The 17,721-nt window shown below is 37.5% G+C and overlaps 5 protein-coding genes across 13 annotated transcripts; 1 reads left to right on the forward strand and 4 right to left on the reverse strand.

Moving 5' to 3' along the window:
* Positions 1–330: 330 nt before the first annotated feature.
* LOC116432056 (rab-like protein 6) lies at positions 331–3,946 on the reverse strand. 3 transcript variants are annotated; one of them, XM_031988370.2, is made up of 6 exons: positions 3,467–3,946; positions 2,835–3,035; positions 2,277–2,774; positions 1,420–2,201; positions 858–1,353; positions 331–776 (listed from the first exon to the last, which is right to left on the reverse strand). In XM_031988370.2, the coding sequence occupies exons 2-6, from the start codon at positions 2,922–2,924 to the stop codon at positions 606–608; spliced, it is 2,037 nt and encodes a 678-aa protein (XP_031844230.1). In that variant the 5' UTR covers positions 2,925–3,035; positions 3,467–3,946; the 3' UTR covers positions 331–605. The 3 variants fall into 3 exon arrangements, with proteins under 3 accessions (XP_031844230.1, XP_031844229.1, XP_031844231.1); XM_031988369.2 differs by having other exon boundaries at positions 2,277–2,761; positions 3,467–3,892; XM_031988371.2 differs by lacking the exon at positions 3,467–3,946 and having other exon boundaries at positions 2,277–2,706; positions 2,835–2,986.
* Positions 3,947–4,136: 190 nt separating this feature from the next.
* Smyd3 (SET and MYND domain containing, class 3) lies at positions 4,137–6,873 on the reverse strand. Of its 6 annotated transcripts, none has more exons than XM_076372183.1 (7): positions 6,594–6,843; positions 5,809–5,924; positions 5,456–5,697; positions 5,066–5,370; positions 4,731–4,992; positions 4,468–4,639; positions 4,137–4,403 (listed from the first exon to the last, which is right to left on the reverse strand). In XM_076372183.1, the coding sequence occupies exons 1-7, from the start codon at positions 6,612–6,614 to the stop codon at positions 4,184–4,186; spliced, it is 1,338 nt and encodes a 445-aa protein (XP_076228298.1). In that variant the 5' UTR covers positions 6,615–6,843; the 3' UTR covers positions 4,137–4,183. The 6 variants fall into 6 exon arrangements, with proteins under 6 accessions (XP_076228298.1, XP_031844239.1, XP_031844234.1 ...); XM_031988374.2 differs by having other exon boundaries at positions 4,138–4,403; positions 4,468–4,630; positions 4,713–4,992; positions 6,594–6,842; XM_031988377.2 differs by lacking the exon at positions 6,594–6,843 and adding an exon at positions 6,526–6,576 and having other exon boundaries at positions 4,138–4,403; positions 4,468–4,630; positions 4,713–4,992.
* Positions 6,874–7,153: 280 nt separating this feature from the next.
* Positions 7,154–9,222, reverse strand: Surf4 (Surfeit locus protein 4). Its single transcript, XM_031988384.2, has 3 exons — positions 9,077–9,222; positions 7,735–8,409; positions 7,154–7,641 (listed from the first exon to the last, which is right to left on the reverse strand). The coding sequence occupies exons 1-3, from the start codon at positions 9,125–9,127 to the stop codon at positions 7,555–7,557; spliced, it is 813 nt and encodes a 270-aa protein (XP_031844244.1). The 5' UTR covers positions 9,128–9,222; the 3' UTR covers positions 7,154–7,554.
* Positions 9,220–11,657, forward strand: MKP-4 (dual specificity protein phosphatase MPK-4). 2 transcript variants are annotated; one of them, XM_031988381.2, is made up of 2 exons: positions 9,220–9,367; positions 10,597–11,657. In XM_031988381.2, the coding sequence occupies exons 1-2, from the start codon at positions 9,330–9,332 to the stop codon at positions 11,648–11,650; spliced, it is 1,092 nt and encodes a 363-aa protein (XP_031844241.2). In that variant the 5' UTR covers positions 9,220–9,329; the 3' UTR covers positions 11,651–11,657. The 2 variants fall into 2 exon arrangements, with proteins under 2 accessions (XP_031844241.2, XP_031844243.2); XM_031988383.2 differs by lacking the exon at positions 9,220–9,367 and adding an exon at positions 9,911–10,348.
* Positions 11,531–15,647, reverse strand: LOC116432060 (uncharacterized). The gene is made up of 3 exons (XM_031988385.2): positions 14,419–15,647; positions 13,871–14,049; positions 11,531–12,901 (listed from the first exon to the last, which is right to left on the reverse strand). The coding sequence occupies exons 1-3, from the start codon at positions 14,540–14,542 to the stop codon at positions 12,494–12,496; spliced, it is 711 nt and encodes a 236-aa protein (XP_031844245.1). The 5' UTR covers positions 14,543–15,647; the 3' UTR covers positions 11,531–12,493.
* Positions 15,648–17,721: the final 2,074 nt, after the last annotated feature.

Consider the following 17,721-nt stretch of genomic DNA (forward strand, 5'->3'; position numbering starts at 1 on the left):
CAATATATAGCTTTAACGATGATGTCATAATTATTAAGATAAAAATAATGAACTTATATTATTATTTAACCGTTATAAGAGGTATAAAAATAAAGATAAACATTTTGAAATTACAGGTAGCAAATAACATTAGTATACGGATGGAATGAAAATAATTGTCGAACATTGTTTTGAGGAATATTGTACTAGGGCAGATTTCAAGTAACAAAATAAGTAGTTTGATAAAATACATTTAAATTCGAATGAATATATCGTACACATTTTTACATGGGATGCTAATGGAATGCTAATTAGACAAATATATTATCAACAATTATTCAAAATTTAAACTTAAAAATATAATATTACTTTTGGTTTAATAAAAATCTTCTTGTGTTACAAGTCATAACGTTGCCTTATTATACAAAGAATTATAACAAAACATTCATATCATACTCAGCTTGCTTTAAAATTAACGGCAAGCATTAATCTCAGTTTTATTTTTAAAGATTTATTGGTATAGGAAATGTGTGCCTTACCAGAAGACACTGTTATGGATTAGAAATACGATTAAATGTAACATTATTTAAGCAGAACGCTATATAGTTTCATAGGCAATATCAATATCAATTCGGGGGCCAGAACCATTCGGAAATTTTTCGACTCTCCTGTTCTCTACTTTCTTCTCTGGATCGGTGCGAAGAACGCTTCTTCTTCCTTTCCGTCTTGTCTGTTCTATCTTTCTCCTTTTCCTTATCTTTAGATTTCTTTTTCTTCTTTTTCTCCTTATCTTCCGTCTGGAATAAATCAAATTTTAATAGAATATTTTTATAGAACAATACATTCCTAAAAAAATACTTATTATATTTGGCTCATACCTTTTCTTTATGCTTTTTCTTTTCTTTTAGCACAGGACTGCTGCCATTAGAACTCATATGTTGTACACTAGCGTTATCGAGTAGCTCCAGATGCACATTGGAACTTGTCACGCTGACATCCAAGCTTTTATCGCTCAATCCTAATCTGTCTTTTCTTGTACTATTACTGCTCACATCTTCACCACCTTCCGGACTTTGTCTCCATTTAGAATCACGTTGAAGCCAAATGTCAAATTCGTCGGAACTAATCTCTTGTTGTTCATTTATATCACAAATATTTGATATTTGCAATTCTTGATCTATTGATGAAACGGAGTCACGTTTAGTAATTTGTCGAAGTTTTTCTGAATTTACTTCTGTATTTATTTCACGCCTATGTTTTTGTTTGGATAATGGGTTCTCGGCTAATTTCGGTTGAATTGGTGGTGTTGTTTCTTCGGTGGATGACAAGTCATCCTCGTAGCCGGCAACCAATGGATTTGCGGTTTCGGTATCACTATTAATTAAAGAACAAAAATAATTAATGTTCCGTGTAATTTCATTGTTATATAACAGAACGTACCTTTCAGAATCTAACTCTTGATGTTGTACTTTCTGTGGTGAAATTTGACTACCCTCTTCTAAGAATGATCGGTCCAGAAGACCATCATCCGGTACGAAATCTTCAACGCTCGTTAACGGTACACTTGTATTCATGTTATTAATATGTATTACTTTGTCCACTTCGTCTTCCTTTTTGTTACCAAATATCTTGGACATAAGTGATTGTGGTTTGCTAATGGAATCTCTTCTATCGGAGTTACTATTTAAAAATTCGGACACTTTAGAGTCAGTGTTTGAAATATTTTGAGTGGCAGACAACGCCGGTGCATTCTGTATGGTTTTAGTAGAGGCTATTTGATTCTCTAAAGTACTTGAATTTTCTTTCTTTGGCGACGATCTCAGATCTATATTTTTCACTGGTATGGGTGTTCCACCTCCTATAGGGCCAGGCATTGAAATGGACCTCCTAACTTCCGTACTTGCATTTATGTTTCCATTAGAAGACGATATATGATGATTACTTAGTGAAGTTGTAACATTAGAGACTAGAATACTGGCAGAAACAGAGTCAGCAATAGCTCTCCTTCTGTTAACAAGATTATCCAGAAATTTATTATAATCGGCGTCGTCACTGTCCTGAAAGAGATCAAGTTCTTGTACTGTCAAACGTGTTTCCTCTTCATTGGTATCAAGTTGTTTTAATAATGTCTCTCGTTGTAACTGAAGGAATGGAAGATTGAAGAATTTATGTAAAAGTTTTAATCCAAAGCCATTTCTCATAGATGATTCTGTGTACCTTACCTAAAAAGGGAAAATACAAAAAATAATGAACCTTTCTAGTACTACGGTAGTTATGACAAATAACAGTAAATTTACTTGTGCTGATCTTTCATGTAAGGAGTCAATAAAGTATATCACATGATCCGATGTAACTGTTCTATGATGAGACATGTCACAATGATTTCCTAAAACAATGACTGGAATATGGCTAGGTATTTTTGGAAGTTCTCTTTGTACGTAATCGAATGTCCAAGATTTTGTAATATCCATCATAATGATAACACCATTGGTCCCTTTATACACATCAAGAAATTCTGCATCCAATGCAGGTTCTTCAATTATATTTTCAGATTGTGAATTATCCATTTTCAGACCCTCAAATTTTTTCCTTCGTCGACCCTTATCTACAACATCCCACACTTCCACTTTAACAATATCATCAGTAGCTTTATAATTCCATTGAATGCTGGTCACTTGTATTTCTTCCGTTGGTATGTATTCTTCTATAAATTTTTGGCCCTGAAGTCTATGAAATAAACAAGTTTTTCCCACATTTCTATCACCCTTTATAATAATTTTCACTGAAAACAAATGCTGTTTCATTTGGAATATATTATTAGATACTTTTATTATAAATTACTAATGCATACGTACTATTATATTGTACACCTTTGGCAAATTTTCTCTGTAACGTAGTTGGCATAGACTGATGAGCTGGTCTAGGAGACACATTGCCAACTCCATCAGATTTTCCAGCTAATCTTTTAAATGCAGACAACATTGTGTATTTCTTCTTAATTGTGCCAAAAATAATGTAGGAAAATATCTTTTCCTTAACAATGTTATGACAAATATCTAAAATGAAAGAATATATGAACATTAGACTGTTTTATAGTTCTATAAGTTGCAGAATAAATACATTGATAATATGTTTACATTGTTTAGTTAAAATTAATGTTATAGCTAATCAATTACGATTATTATTGGTAGTAGAACAATTTTCATATTTTTTTAAACTTCAATGTAAGCATAACAAATATTAGATCTGTGCGATACATAAGACTGCTAATTCATTTGGATAATAATAGAACAGAAAACAATTAATACTGCACTCGAGAAACGTATGTAAATATTTTGTTGCAAAACAAATTTGCATTAATTATTATTAAACATCATAGTTCTATGCCTGAATACACTTAGACATTGTTATGAAAAAAACAAATCTGTTACTGTTATCACCTTTATACTAAATTTGAAAAATAGTAAAAAAATATCACACGGCTTACCACATGTTATCCTAAATTATCCGTAGAAAATAAAAATTTATTCCAAACAAATAACCGATACAACAAAACCAAACCAGCTGTCACTTGGCAGCTACACTTATTTCTTTTAGTAATGTTGGTACTCAACCTGACTCTACCAGTTGTCAGTGCACGGACGGTCAAAATAGTTATTCATCCCCACATTGCCCATTCCATTCCGACCATCTGAAGATGCAAACTGCAAGTTCTCTTTTATACCGTAATATTCAATGGCATATAAAATATTTAAAAAATCTCGCAAATCGTTACTAGAGATATTTATTTAATGATATTAGACTAACTGTAGAATTTACACAGAGCAAGATTATTCCTTAATGATTGTTCATTGTCCTATTTGTAAGTAATATTTGATTGTGTAATAGCTAATTGTAAATATAGTTGAAAAGATTTCAAAGTAGCAATACGTATAAAATGTTACAAATCCCTGTATCATTTTAATGTAGTTTCCGATGATACAAAAATTTTACGAATTTAGGTTTATTAGTAGGAAGTGAGTATTTTGTATACTTCATTCCTATTTGTTATGGATGTTGGACATGATCGGGTAGTAACAAATATTTATATGTGATGCGTAAAGATATGTTAAAAAATAAATAACATACAAATATTAGGAGTTAAATAGTTATGTATATTTTTAATTAATAAAATTATTTATTATCACAATTATTATTTATCAACTTATATTTTAACATTTGATTCTTCCATAATGGCTTGATGAAGTAGGGGCTTTAAATTTTCTCGAACCAAAGTATGTTTTTCTCCGTGTGTTATTAGTAATATGGACTTAGCTCTTTTTAAAGCTTCCAGAGCTTGTTTTGGTTTCTCTAAGTATAACTGAATCTTTCCCATCATAAGATACAATATTCCAGTTAATGGATGAACTTCACCATAGTATGTTCTAAAATGAAAATGTGATATTAGTTGTTTGGAATCTAGTCAATTTAAAAATATATTTATCTTACAAATAGCCATTAATAAGTCTTTTCGCATAAGATTCTACTTCCTCCCAGTGCTGTAAACTTATAGCAGAGTCAAAAGCACTTTGCAAAGTTTGTACATGCTGTATGTTAAGTGGGTGTAAAACACCCTCTTGCTTTTCAAGGCACACCTTGCTTACATCCAGATCTGAATTGTCTAATAAGAAAAGTATACTTTGTGATTGGATATAATTATTGATGCGATCATTCATTAATTTCAGAAAGGATACAAGCCATATCCTTCATACTTTGTAAATGATAAGCAGTGAAATCAGATATCTCGTCAAATGTTTCTTTAAATTTATCTGGAAATCGTGTCTTACACTTTTCACATGAGTCTGTATCACTAGAGCAAGGATACATGCAAGACTTGTTTGGACACATTGCAGCTGTAGTTGTTAGTTCTGGTTGTTCACATCTTTTGCAGTTACACCAAAAATAATATGAACTTTGTAGTTCTGCACGTCTATCCTTTGTTGTTTTAAGAACATCAATATATGATATTCTTATCTACGTGTATATAATCACATTGAAAACTTTGATCAAAGTTTAGTTAAATATCATAGAGAAAGGAGATACTTACTTGAGACCAATCCAAACAAGGAAGGTATTCTATTGTTCTAATAATTATATTAGGTCCTTCAAAAGTAGCTACAGCATTTGGTACACAACTATGGTCAATAATAGAAGGTCCTAAATAAATGCCAATGCCAATACTATTCATGTCCAGATCGAATATATTAAATGAATTAATACAAATTCTGCCATAAATAGCCATTAACTCCACATTACTTGGCATAGGTGTATCTTCAAATAATTCATTCAGAATTTTGCATAGACAAATGAAGTGTTCTATTCTTTTTTCATCTTTCTTTATATCACTGTAATCTAATGAAACAATGAAGCTGACATTAATAAAGCAAATAGAAGGAAATATTTTTAATTTTCTTAATTACTATCACTGCATACTTACGTGACATTAAATCCTTAAATTTTCTAAAACTTGTGTCACTGTAATATCCCATTTCCTCGCTTTTACCTTGATTCAATTTTATGATTATACGAGTCATAAGTCTTGCCATATCTGGCACAACCTTTGGTGAAACCTTTTTCAGTTTTGCACATTCTGTTTTATGTATGGACCATGCATCTTGTTGACAGAAACGATTGCAATAATAAACACAATGACAAGCAGAACATTTTGAAACTTTTCCACTAAAATACAAAGATCAAAATACATGCTCTTGTAAGATATGTATTTCGTATAGAAACAGTAAACAAAGAACCAAATATTATTATGTCATTCGGCGTTAAATGTATATGTACCTTTTTAGACAATAATCGCATCGACTAGTTTTATGTTTTGAATTAAGAACGTAAGCAAACGGTTTAGCGGTTAAAATAGTAGTTCCTCTTTTTATTCCATTTTTACACTCATTCATCTTTAACGGATAATAGATTAAAGAAAAAAGTATAAATTTGCCAAAAAACTACATGATATTGTCAAGAGAAAAGTAAGGAAAGGAAAATTCAGTTGAAATGTTCGAGCACAGTCGTTGTGATTGTATGCAAACTTAATAGTTTATATTTCTCTTGTTAACGGTTTTATTTATTAAAATTTAAATGCACACACGCAATTAATTTTTATTAACACTAGGTTTAGGCACGTTTCTTGTGGTTCATTTTATTGTTCTTGGAAAAATTCAGATCTTGCAAATTAGAGCTTTAAAAGTAGACAATTAGAGTACATGTTCGTGTAATTGCATCAATTGAATACAATATAAACATTTACCAGATAATGTTTATAACATTTAATATGCATTAATTGATGCGGTCTGTAAACATTTTGATAACAACAATAACGAAAGTGTGCGACGTGCCGATATTAAAAGATAACCTCTATGTTTTGAATAACGATTACTAAGAATTTTTATATCGTCGATTTGCTGTAGTTCAACTATATAAAAAGGAAAACTTCATTTTTAATATATTTATAAGCACAAATAAATTTATCAAAAGGTCTGTTCGATAACATTACGTTACCATTAGAAATAATAAGTGCAGCAAATTTATAGTAAATGACAAAAATAAATATTTGATTTTATAATTACCTTTGCAAACAGTAGTCGCATCTATCTTTCCGATATGATGATCGTAAAACATACGCAAAAGGTTTTGCAGTTAAAATTGTTGTTCCTTTATGGACAGGGGGCCTTTTATACCCATTTTTTAATCTCATTTTCATTAAAAATTATATATTTAAAAGCAATCTTGATTGTTTTACAACAATATGTAACAGAATGTAACACAATGTTATACTAAACGAATCTAGTTGTTCACTACTGTGAATCATGTAAGTTTGCCTACAGACTATTTTGAGATCAGTTTATTTTAGCAAATCTTATTACGGGAAGGATCTAAATTTGGTAATTAACAGTAATTATTTGATAAGCAGATTATAGAGAACAGTATTCATAAAAAGTTTGAAATGGAATATTTATTTACAATAATTTAATCGTATAAAAATCTTGAAAACTTGATATTTTCATTTTTCTATTTTCTATTAAACGAAACAGTTAAAGTTATTGTATTTTTATGGAAGAATACACTGACATATTATAATCATGCATATAAATCCATTGAGGATTTATGATCAAAACTGGAGAGAAAATTAAAAACACACAGAAAAAATATATTTTGTTTTCCTCAATAAACGCAGTGTCATATGTACAATGCCATTCTTCATAATATAAATTAGTCTTGGCGTTGTCTTCTTTCTGTTTATGTCTTAAATATAAATCTTACTATCCTGGAATTTCTTCTGTTTTGTTTTTTTCCATAATTTCATGTATTTTAATGTATGACATCTTAAAGTAAGTACATAACAATACCTCAACATTGTCTTTGTCCACATTAAACAATTCACAATCATGTATACTACAACTTTTATCCAAAAGAGTTGGTGAACTTATTATAAATTCAGTTGAGCATAGAAAGGAACAGGAATGGGAGACTTTTTTACTCAATGATTCTGACAAAGTAATGATACGTATTCAGGTGACATGATGACATCTACCATTCTTTCTTATGTTCGTCCATTGATACACCTCCAGGACCTAAAGAAACTATCATTAAAAGGCCACCGATCACTGACAATGTCTGTAAATAAATAGATTCATGTTGAACATCCTTCAGCAGAATACGAAACAGATATAAAACAAATGAAATAATAATGAAAAAAAATATTATTACCTGAAAGAAATCGTATTTAAGGAAATCTCTAAGTGCTTTATATTCTGGAATGGTCCACCATGCATTGTGATAAAGATTAAGAGCAGATAGTAGCAATACAAGTAATAATGCGCTGAGTTTAGTTTTATATCCAATAGTTACTAAGACCATCAAAATACTTCCAAGAATATCCTGCATTATTTGAAGGAACGATATTTCAATACGAATTAACGTGGTAAACATAAATGCCAATAAAATTCTGCCAGCTAATTGAAGCAGATTTTTAGGCTTATTGTCTCCGAGACTTGGTACTCCAGCAAATAATGATCTTCCCTCTACTCTCGATTCAGCAAGAACGAGAAGAAGAGCACCTATCAGTGCTAAATTTCTGAACAGAAATGTTGCATCCCACAGAATGTTATAAGCTAATGTTTGCAAGACAACTATGAAGAACAACATTCCACAAGCTATGCTGACTTTCCATCTTCCGATAACCATCACACATCCTCCAAGCTGTCCAATCAAGTTGACCAGAACAAATATTGTAGCTAAGAAAGTACCACACCCCCATGTACTGTTCATAAATTCCCTTTGTTCCGACCATTGAAACCACATTCTCAACCCATCTTCTAAGAATGTAGCTATGAGGCAAACTCTTGCAAGGGTTGGTAATATATGTTTTCCATTTCGGATTACCTATTATATAAAAAAATATCATAATTATAACTATATTGTACACATGAAAAATAACTATAAATTACGTATAAAATGTTATTGATACGTGTGTAATACGTTCATTGAATATTCTTTGATATTATATTAAAGAATGAAAGTAGGTCTGTGAAAGTGTATATTTAATTCGTATCACAAAACCACTAGCAGTCAATGAAAAGTGGAAAGAGAAAGTTAATGATTAATAAAGTTTACATCTTTTGAATGCATTTCAAAATTTATAATAATTTCATTAATTTAAATAAAAAAGAGCTCACATGGATAATTGGAAAACTACTGAGTTATTACTTCAACGTTAGCCAAAAACGGGCGGGACAGTAATGTTTGTGATACATATTTTCTTGACAATGCATAACCTTTAATTTTGCGATATACAATTAGTAGTATAGAGAAGTTTGCAATGCTTGACAACAATAAAAATTCTTTAAAAAGGTAAACAATCAGAGGAAAGAACGTGAGAAATTAAAATATGCGAGTGTAGGAGGGTAATTGTGCCACGATGACGTTGACAGGAGTACACCTGTATTCCTACAGGATTTCAGCTGGCTTTTTTACCACCAGTTTCTTTGCCAAAATAATATTCTATGTGTATATCGGAAAAGGAATTAAGTACAACAACTTGTAAATTTACCTGATCAGCGATTTCTTCTGCTTTAGAGATCACCTCTTGCGAGATCAGCATCTTGTTTTATTCAAAAATCAAAAAATAACCCATTCACTCACGTATACACACGTGCGCGCACGCAAGTGGTACCGACAGAAAAGAGAGCAGACAAAGATGGAGAAATAAAGAAGGAGAGAGGGAGAAAGTCAGAGAAACACGGGATTAGCAGGCACAGTAGCTTGGCAGGACTGTATGAGCGATATTCTTGCGACTCTTCCGAATGATGTGGAGATCGGGCTACGCGGCGTCACTTCCGGCGTACGTGGTCACACAATGTATTCCGTAATCTTTTCGAAAGTTCATAGATCAATTGACAATACGAATTACATTTCTTTACTGATTTCCAAAAATCTAGTAGCTGCTATACTCCATTTTTTCTAATTCCGTTCTGTCACTTTTGGCGAAATATTTCACCATTTTACGATACTCTTTCAGAATTTAAATGTTCAGTCGTAGACATTCGTTTTCAATTTTATTGCATATTCGTTATCAACGATTTTTCATGAAAATGATTGATTTGTTTCCTACATACAAGCATTACGTATTTTGGAAACTTTGAAATAAAATGTCGTTTACAAAGATCTTCGGGTAAAATAGACACGATTACTATTCGAACTTGTATTTATGCTTATCGAAGTATTTTTGATCGATAATCGTAAAGTTTATACGATAAACGTAATAATTGTAAAACAATGGTTATTATTTCGCAGTCTGTTTTTATTTAACTAAGATGAGTTGTATTAGAATTGAAAACTGTGTAATGTTGTTTATTTTATAATATTATGAAGTTAGTTTTCAATCTTGATTATCGTTATCATAAATCAATTTTCTATGAACGTATGCAATTATAAGAAGAGAGGAAAGTATGATAAGTACTTTTGTGACGCGTTCAATTTTTGATTTTAGAATAGTACCAGAAAAATGCGTTAATACCGAAGCGCCACCGTAACTGCATGTCGATAACTAAAGACTTCGACTTCAGTTTCGTTTCGTGAACGGAAAAATATTTGTGTTTTTTATTGTATTATGTTTCCTAAGAATAAACGAAAATATGTTTGTTATATAACAGAATCGTACAAAATATATGAGCATAGGATATCAAAAGCTTTTCATACTATAAGATCATAAAAGTTATTTTTTAGAAAAATATGTCTCATAAAAGTTACTTGTCAAGTAACATTTATAGTGTAATTCTTTGATTCAACATACTTCCATTATTCGCAGTATTTCTTAACTGAGGTAATAAAAAATTGATATGCACTTAGAGCATGCTTTGTAAATAGAGTTGCAAATTTTGGATATTCTACCTATAGGTCCATTGTTTGACAAGTTTGTTTATTAATTTAAGGTTTAGATTGTGTATTTAATGCCTAAAATTAATTGAAACGTCCATGTGTCGATTGTAAATATTTTGTACTATTTTGTTATCGGAAAAATAAAGTAAGTAAGATTAAAGATATATGTCGTAGCTTTATGTTTTATTTCAGAATAAACAACATGGCAGGGGAAACAGATCACAAGTTACAAAGAGAAGACTTTGATGCAGGTCCTTCTAGTTACAATGAGATTATTCCTGGTTTATATCTTGGAAATCTCACAGCTGCCACAGATATCGAATGGTTAAGAGAAACTAAAATAGGCTATATACTTACGGTAGATTCTTGTCCTTTACCAAGGAAGATTCAAGAGCTTTTACCAAATCTGGTTGTAAAGTACCTTCAAATTACTGACATGCCACGCGAAGATCTTCTTACTCACTTCGGGGATTCTTACGAGTTTATAAATCAAGCTTTAGAGTCTGGCAACAGAATATTAGTACATTGCTATTTCGGTGTCTCCAGATCAGCCACGTTGGTAATCGCTTATTTGATGAAAAAGTATGGAAGAAGTTTCTCCGATACCTTTGAACTCGTGAAAGAAAAGAGACATTTTATTGGACCGAATCCTGGTTTCTTGGCTCAGTTGAAACTGTACGAAGAAATGGGCTTTGGAATAGACAACACTAATGTACAGTTTAAAATGTATAGGCTACAGATCGCAGCGGATAAAGTTCGAAAAGCAAAGATTTTACCACAGAACTGTACAGATCTGGTTAAAGCAGATCCAGCGCTTGCTACGGTACGTCCAGAGCCCATAGTCTATCGTTGTAGAAAATGTCGGCGAATCGTAGCTAGTGCCAGTAACATTTTGCCCCATATCCCGAAGGAGAAGCAAATATGGAGGCATATAAGTACAAAAAGAACATCTAAACAATCAAAGCCTGTTCAAGAATCTTTGGAGCTACCAAAGAAAGATGAGCACCAGCCAATAGAGTTTTGTACTAAAATATTATTCGTGGAACCTATGGCCTGGATGCCTGACATAACTCATAATGTCGAGGGAAAACTGAATTGTCCGAAATGCAGTACAAAACTCGGTTCCTTTAGTTGGATAGCAGGTAGTCAATGTCCGTGCGGCAGCAAAATAGCACCTGCGTTTTATTTAGTTCCTTCGAAAGTAGACTGGAGCAATGCTGTGCAAAATGTACAAGTAACTGTATAGTACTAGAGATGTATTTGTATATTTAAGAACTTTTGGACGGACGACTAATATATATATATATATGTATATATATATATATAAGATGAAATTTTTGGAACCTTTTTACGTGATTGTAGCTTGTTTAGCATTGCAACAGATGTACTTATATGTGACCAATTTAACCGTGGAAATTGGTATTCTAATTTTGTGCCAATGTGAACGCAGCGTACGCGTACAAGGAGACACAATTTTACGACTGTAACGTTTCCTGCCGCAACGCATAAACGACCCGTTCTTCCGTAGTTTAATTTTTGTATCCATATACATACTTCCTTTTGTCTATTGTCGCATCAACGTATGAACGTCTAACGTATCAGTGTATCAACATATTAACGTACTAACGTATTAACGCATTACCGTATCAACGTACTAACGTATTAACGTATTAAACATACTAAACATACTAAACATACTGGCATACTAACATATTAACACAACTAACATATTAAGGTATTAACGTGAATACATTGCGTGTTACTTTCGTAGATTAGACTACCATATTTTGCTGCATATATATTTCTTGTATATCGACAACATAATACATTCACGATTTCTACCGTTTATTACTCTGTACCAGTTCTACAAAATAACAGTACTCTCTTTACCCTGTGTTCGACGCTTAAACTCTAATTTGCATGCAGTTGCGATCGATTGGTCCTCCGTTCTCCATCCGCTTACGCGCAGCTAATTCGTATAAATTATATTAAGCGTTTCCGTAATAAAATTAAAAGCTTTGGTGTCCGATGATGCGTAAGAGGGTGGCCAGCTCATCGGGGCTCGAGGGTTTACGAAACACTTTCTCTCTCACATGCTCGCGTGCATTGCAGAATACGTGGTGCCGTACGGATGAGTCCTGAACCTTAGCGCGTTTAGACTGTTCATCGCGGACCCCTCCAGTCCTCCGTGGATGTCCGTCTGATGGTGATACGAGGGGATGTTCATGTTCCCCAAGTTCCCGTTGATGAACCCGTGGCAGCTCGATGATGTCTGCATCGACGCGTAGTGCTGCGACGACCTCCAGTACTCGCCGTACGGGTACTGAGTCATTTGCGCGGTCTGCAGGCTCTCCGCGCTGTTCTCCTGGGGGTGCGTCACTCTGATCGGCCGCAAGGGCAGCGCGGCCTCCATCTCCTTCGCCGAGGAGACGCCTCGGCTGATAGCGGAGCTGCGCTCGTTCCGACGGAACTTGGCGCGTCTGTTCTGAAACCACACCTGAAACCGAGACGCACGCGTTCGGCTTGAGAGTCGCACCAAAATCGCGCGCGGTTCACCGAAGCCGGGAAGAGGAGAAAGAGAGAGAGAGAGAGTGAGAGGCGAGAGACGGGAACAGCGTGACGGCTCCTGGCAGGCGTACTGTTCGCCAACAGACAGAGGGACAGACGGACAGTCAGACAGGCGGACAGACATCCGCAACAGGCTTGGAACGCAACAGTGGTAGTAACGGATGGATCGACACGAGCAACGAAAAGTGTGTTCTCTGCATGATCGTGTACCACGAGCGGCGAGGCGGCATCGCACACGTGCGGGATACGCGCGGCGCATCATATCCTACACCGTATGCCAAGCGCAGATGCTGCTACTGGAACGGCGCAACTATCCCGGCAAGCTAATCATAGCTCCTTGGCCTGACAACCTGTCTCCTTCGATTTTCTGCCTAGCTGTCCGCGACCTCCACCCTCCATCCCCGTTTCTTCCTTTTTTCCCTCGGGCTCTCCTCTCCTCTCCTCTCCTCTCCTCTCCCTCCGTTCCTCCCTTCGTATCTGCTTCCTTCTGCCGCCGTTCGCCGTGATCCCGAGGAACACGTGTGGACCTAGCCCGCCAGTGTTACGGTACTTTTTCTGACGGACATTCCTCCTCCATGCAAAGTGGAATCGCGTCTTCAAACGACTTCACCGCATCGAAGGTCGAATCTTTTTTTCCCCTCGCAAGCTGTCGCTGCGAAGCTACTTGTCCGAGCTACCGTTTCGAAGCTCGCGGACGCAGATGCGTTCGGTTCGTAGCTTCGATCGGTTACGCGAGGCAGTATCGACGAATAGGAAATTGGAAACAAGAGGAAGAAAGACCGATTAGAGTCGGATCTGTTGGGCTAGTCGAGTGGTAGCAAGCCGATAATCCACGGATTTCACCGCGTACTCGCGTCAGCGCTCGAAGCTGCGGATCTAAGGAGCATGGTTACGTTACCTGGACCCTAGCCTCCGACAAGGAGACCCTCGTCGCCAGTTCCTCGCGGACGAACGCGTCCGGGTAGTGCGTCCTCTCGAACACCCTCTCCAGAGCGGCTAACTGTTGCGCCGAAAACGTCGTTCTGCTCCGCCTGGGCCTTCTGTTCGCGGCCGCCGCCGTCGCGCTCTCGTTGCATTCTGTGAACCGAGATAAAGGTGTTTTTCAGATGCCGCTCGCGATAGGCGAGCGTTACGCGTCCGAAAACGAGAACGGGAACGGGCACGGGGCGGAGGAGAGGAACGGCGCAGCCACCGCGGCTATTCTTGAATGACTTTACTGTGCTTGGGCACTCATCGAGGCGGCATAACGCGGACAGCATGACTGGAAACGCGCGATTCCGATGGAATCAAACGCGGATTGAATCGCGTCGGGGATCTATCCCCGTTCGCTGGCCCCTCGAACCGCCGCTCGCGATTTCGCCGCATTACGTAACGAAATTACGTAAACCGTTACATGTCGTCAGGTGTTGGGCGTCCCGTCGAGATCGTTTTTTTTCGAGTTCTTACCCAGAGAATGATTCGAAGTCGCCAGCAGCCTCGAGACCGTGAAATCTTGCGGCGCGTGGTTGTTCGGGACCTGCGAGACTATCACGCCGTTGTTCCCTTCCTGTTCGGGATTCGCGCACAGCATTTTGCCGACGTGACGGGGAGGTCGATCCCTGGAGGGCCGGCGTCGATTCCCTTTCCGAGACAACGCGATTCACGGGAATTGATCTCCCGACGGGTTACTACTCGCAGCTCCGGGAAATTGATCGCACAGTATCATCCGGACGAACGTCCGACGAGTCGTGGAGCAACGTCTCCCGCGTCTCGAGCTGCGGAGACGCGACGGTACCGTCGTCGACACACCCGGCGAAACGCGACGATTATTTACGAGGGACGGAGATAAAAGAGCGGAGCTTTTCACGCGCAATTTCCATCGGAATATGTTAACCGAAGCATCGGCGAGGTGAAGCGTGACGGAGCAATTAAGGCCTCGTGCCACGTGCCGGCCGAGCGCGCTCTTCCAAAAATATGATCCTGCTCGTTATTAATGCTACCCTTTTACTGTCGTGTCTCGTTAATCGACTGGTACCCGCCGCCGGATGCTTTAACAATTACCGAAGGGTAAACGGATTGACCGATTAGTATCTATACTATCCGCGGAGCATTAACTCCAATTTGCATCGGAAACCGTTTATCCTTTAAAAACCACGCGCGTAATACTCGAATCCATTTTATCTCGATTATTATTCGACATTAATCTCCTCTTGTAGAATCGTTGTTCCCGATCCGAAGAATTCTGCAACAGTTTACTAAAAAAGTTACTCGAACCATCGGCGTCCCTCGTACACGTCGATGGAAAAACCATATCTCCGTTCCATGTCTTCGCTCTGTGTCCTCCGTCCGCGGTCGGTTTCACTTTGTTCCGAGTTGTCAAAGTTTCTTGAAAATCTCTGCCGCGAGCGTCCCGCCGGGAAACTTCGCGTCGATAGCAGCTGTCGCGACGATCGTCTACAGCGTTCCGAGGAGGATCGACGTCGCCTTGTTTACTGGCCGGAATTATCACGACGATCGGCCGCTTCTGTGCAACAATGAGTCGATCACGGCGAACGACGTTCTTCCTCTTCGACTTCGGAATCTTCGCGTCCGCTCGCGTCGCGCGCGCAAATCACAAACAATCGATCGATTTCGCAGGAAGATCACTGCGAGCACTGTGCCCGGACGAAGTCATCATATTAGTCGGGGCGGCGGGATGCCAACTGACTTGGCCGAGTTAAAACGTACTTGAAGATCTCCTCCTCAGCTTCTTCATTTGTTTCTCCTCTTCGTTTCCTCTCGTTTCACTCCGGCCGGGCCTCTCTCTCGGCCTGCTCCCTTCTCTCTCGCTCGCCGGCTTCCCGCTTCCGTCTCATTCCGCCTTCCGCGCGGAGGGACACGCACTCCGAAGAGGAGAGAAATAGAGCATTTTAAGAGTAGGTGGAGATTTCCTCGGCAGGCTCCACCTTCATTAGAAGCTCATTGGTTTCTAAACGGTACCGCGGCCCTTTCACGATTTCTAGACCTAACTGTTCAGGGTTAAGCGGACTCGCGCGCACGCGGATGGTCCTCCAGAAATTTCAACGCTGTCGCCGGTCACCTTTGTTTACGCGGCTAACGCTGGGACCGATCGACGATCGAATCGCCCGGAAACCGCGTTCAACCCTTTGTCCGAAGTGCTCTTGGTTCCTCACTTTGAGGATCACGTCGATGCTAGTTGATTCGATTACAGCTTGATAGGACGCTCTATTTATTCGAGAATATTTGGGAGTCGAAATGTTACCTTTAACACTTTGACTGCCACGTCACCCGAATTCAGGTGACATTATTTTTTACAGAAACGCGGACATCAATTTCTTTCATGACGTATCGAATAACCGAATTTTGTTGGATATATGAGATATAAGAAAGATAGAGCAGTCATTAAGAATCTTGGTTTCTGAGTTTCTGGTTAATAGAGTACTATTTCGAGTACATGGGAGTTTTGATGAGTGTTTACGTGGCAAAGTATTAAATGGTACAGTTGTACTACAAATGAATATAGAAAAAATTGTTGAAGATAGAAGTTGCAATAAAATATGTCGAGTCTGACTCGACATAGGACTGTTAAGGGTTAAAAATGGCGCGTAGTGATTGGATCACTTGTTCGTCCTCGACGAAGCGCGCACCGTAAAGAGACAGGTAGACGACCATCGACGATACAATTTTATCAATTATTTCCAACATTCGTACACGTTCGATCAAAATTTAGTAGCATTCTCGTATGCACAGACTTAGCTGGAATTTCTCGCGAAACCGACGAAAAGTCGAACTGTGCGCGCTTTTCATGAAAACCGTGGAGGCGACAGGCGCCGGCGTCGCGTTGGTTTCAATTTTCAGGGACACGCTGAACCACGGTTCTTTATGCACTGGAACATTGGTCCTCTTCATCGCCGCGGCCTGGCTCCCGTTACACAAGGGTGTCGAGTAACAATTTCGCCTTAACGCGAGAACCCTGATCTTTTATCCTGCTGGCCGAACTTCCCTCGGCCTCCTCGGTATCACCGGTCGATCGAACGTGAACCCCTAAAACTACCGAGGACTTCAATTGACTTTTGAAAATTTCGCTATAGAAACTCCAAGAGTGCAGACTTTGATTGATGTACAATTCAATTTGCGTAATGCTAAATGAATTCTTTCAATAATTTCTCAGGGGAACATTTGTTACCCTTCTAATAATTGCAAAAAGACATCAGGAATGTGTCATTTGACCCCTCTGGTAGTTTTAGTGTTAACCCTTTGCACTCTGAAGATTTTTACTAGAATTGTTCGACACTTTCCGATGAAACACTATTAAGACTATTAGGAAACATAGCTATTTTATATAAATATTTCACATATCGATTCACATTATATGAAACTTGATATTATACGTAACACTTTGTAATTTTGTTATATCAAATCAATTGGACTCAGAGTTATTTCTCGAGCAAAGGGTTGACCCTTCGCACTCGATGCATTCTTCGTGAAAAATATTCATTACTTTCTGACTAAATATTAACAGTAGGTTTACGGAACGCAATTTAACGCAGATTGAATTTGATAAACATTATTTGGTAAATGTTTCAATCGGTAACCGTCTAAAAGTGTCAGCCTCTTCGTTGCGTATAATCGAATTGAATTTATTCCTTCTCCATTTAATCATTTCTTTTGTGCATCCTCTCGTTATCTACTTAGAAACGGTAACATGTACCGCATTTAACATTTTCCAATGCGAAAATCTGAGACAGATATTCCAGCGACTTTTCCCAT

Source organism: Nomia melanderi, chromosome 11, assembly GCF_051020985.1.
Source record: "Nomia melanderi isolate GNS246 chromosome 11, iyNomMela1, whole genome shotgun sequence".
Taxonomy (NCBI): Eukaryota; Metazoa; Arthropoda; class Insecta; order Hymenoptera; family Halictidae; genus Nomia; species Nomia melanderi.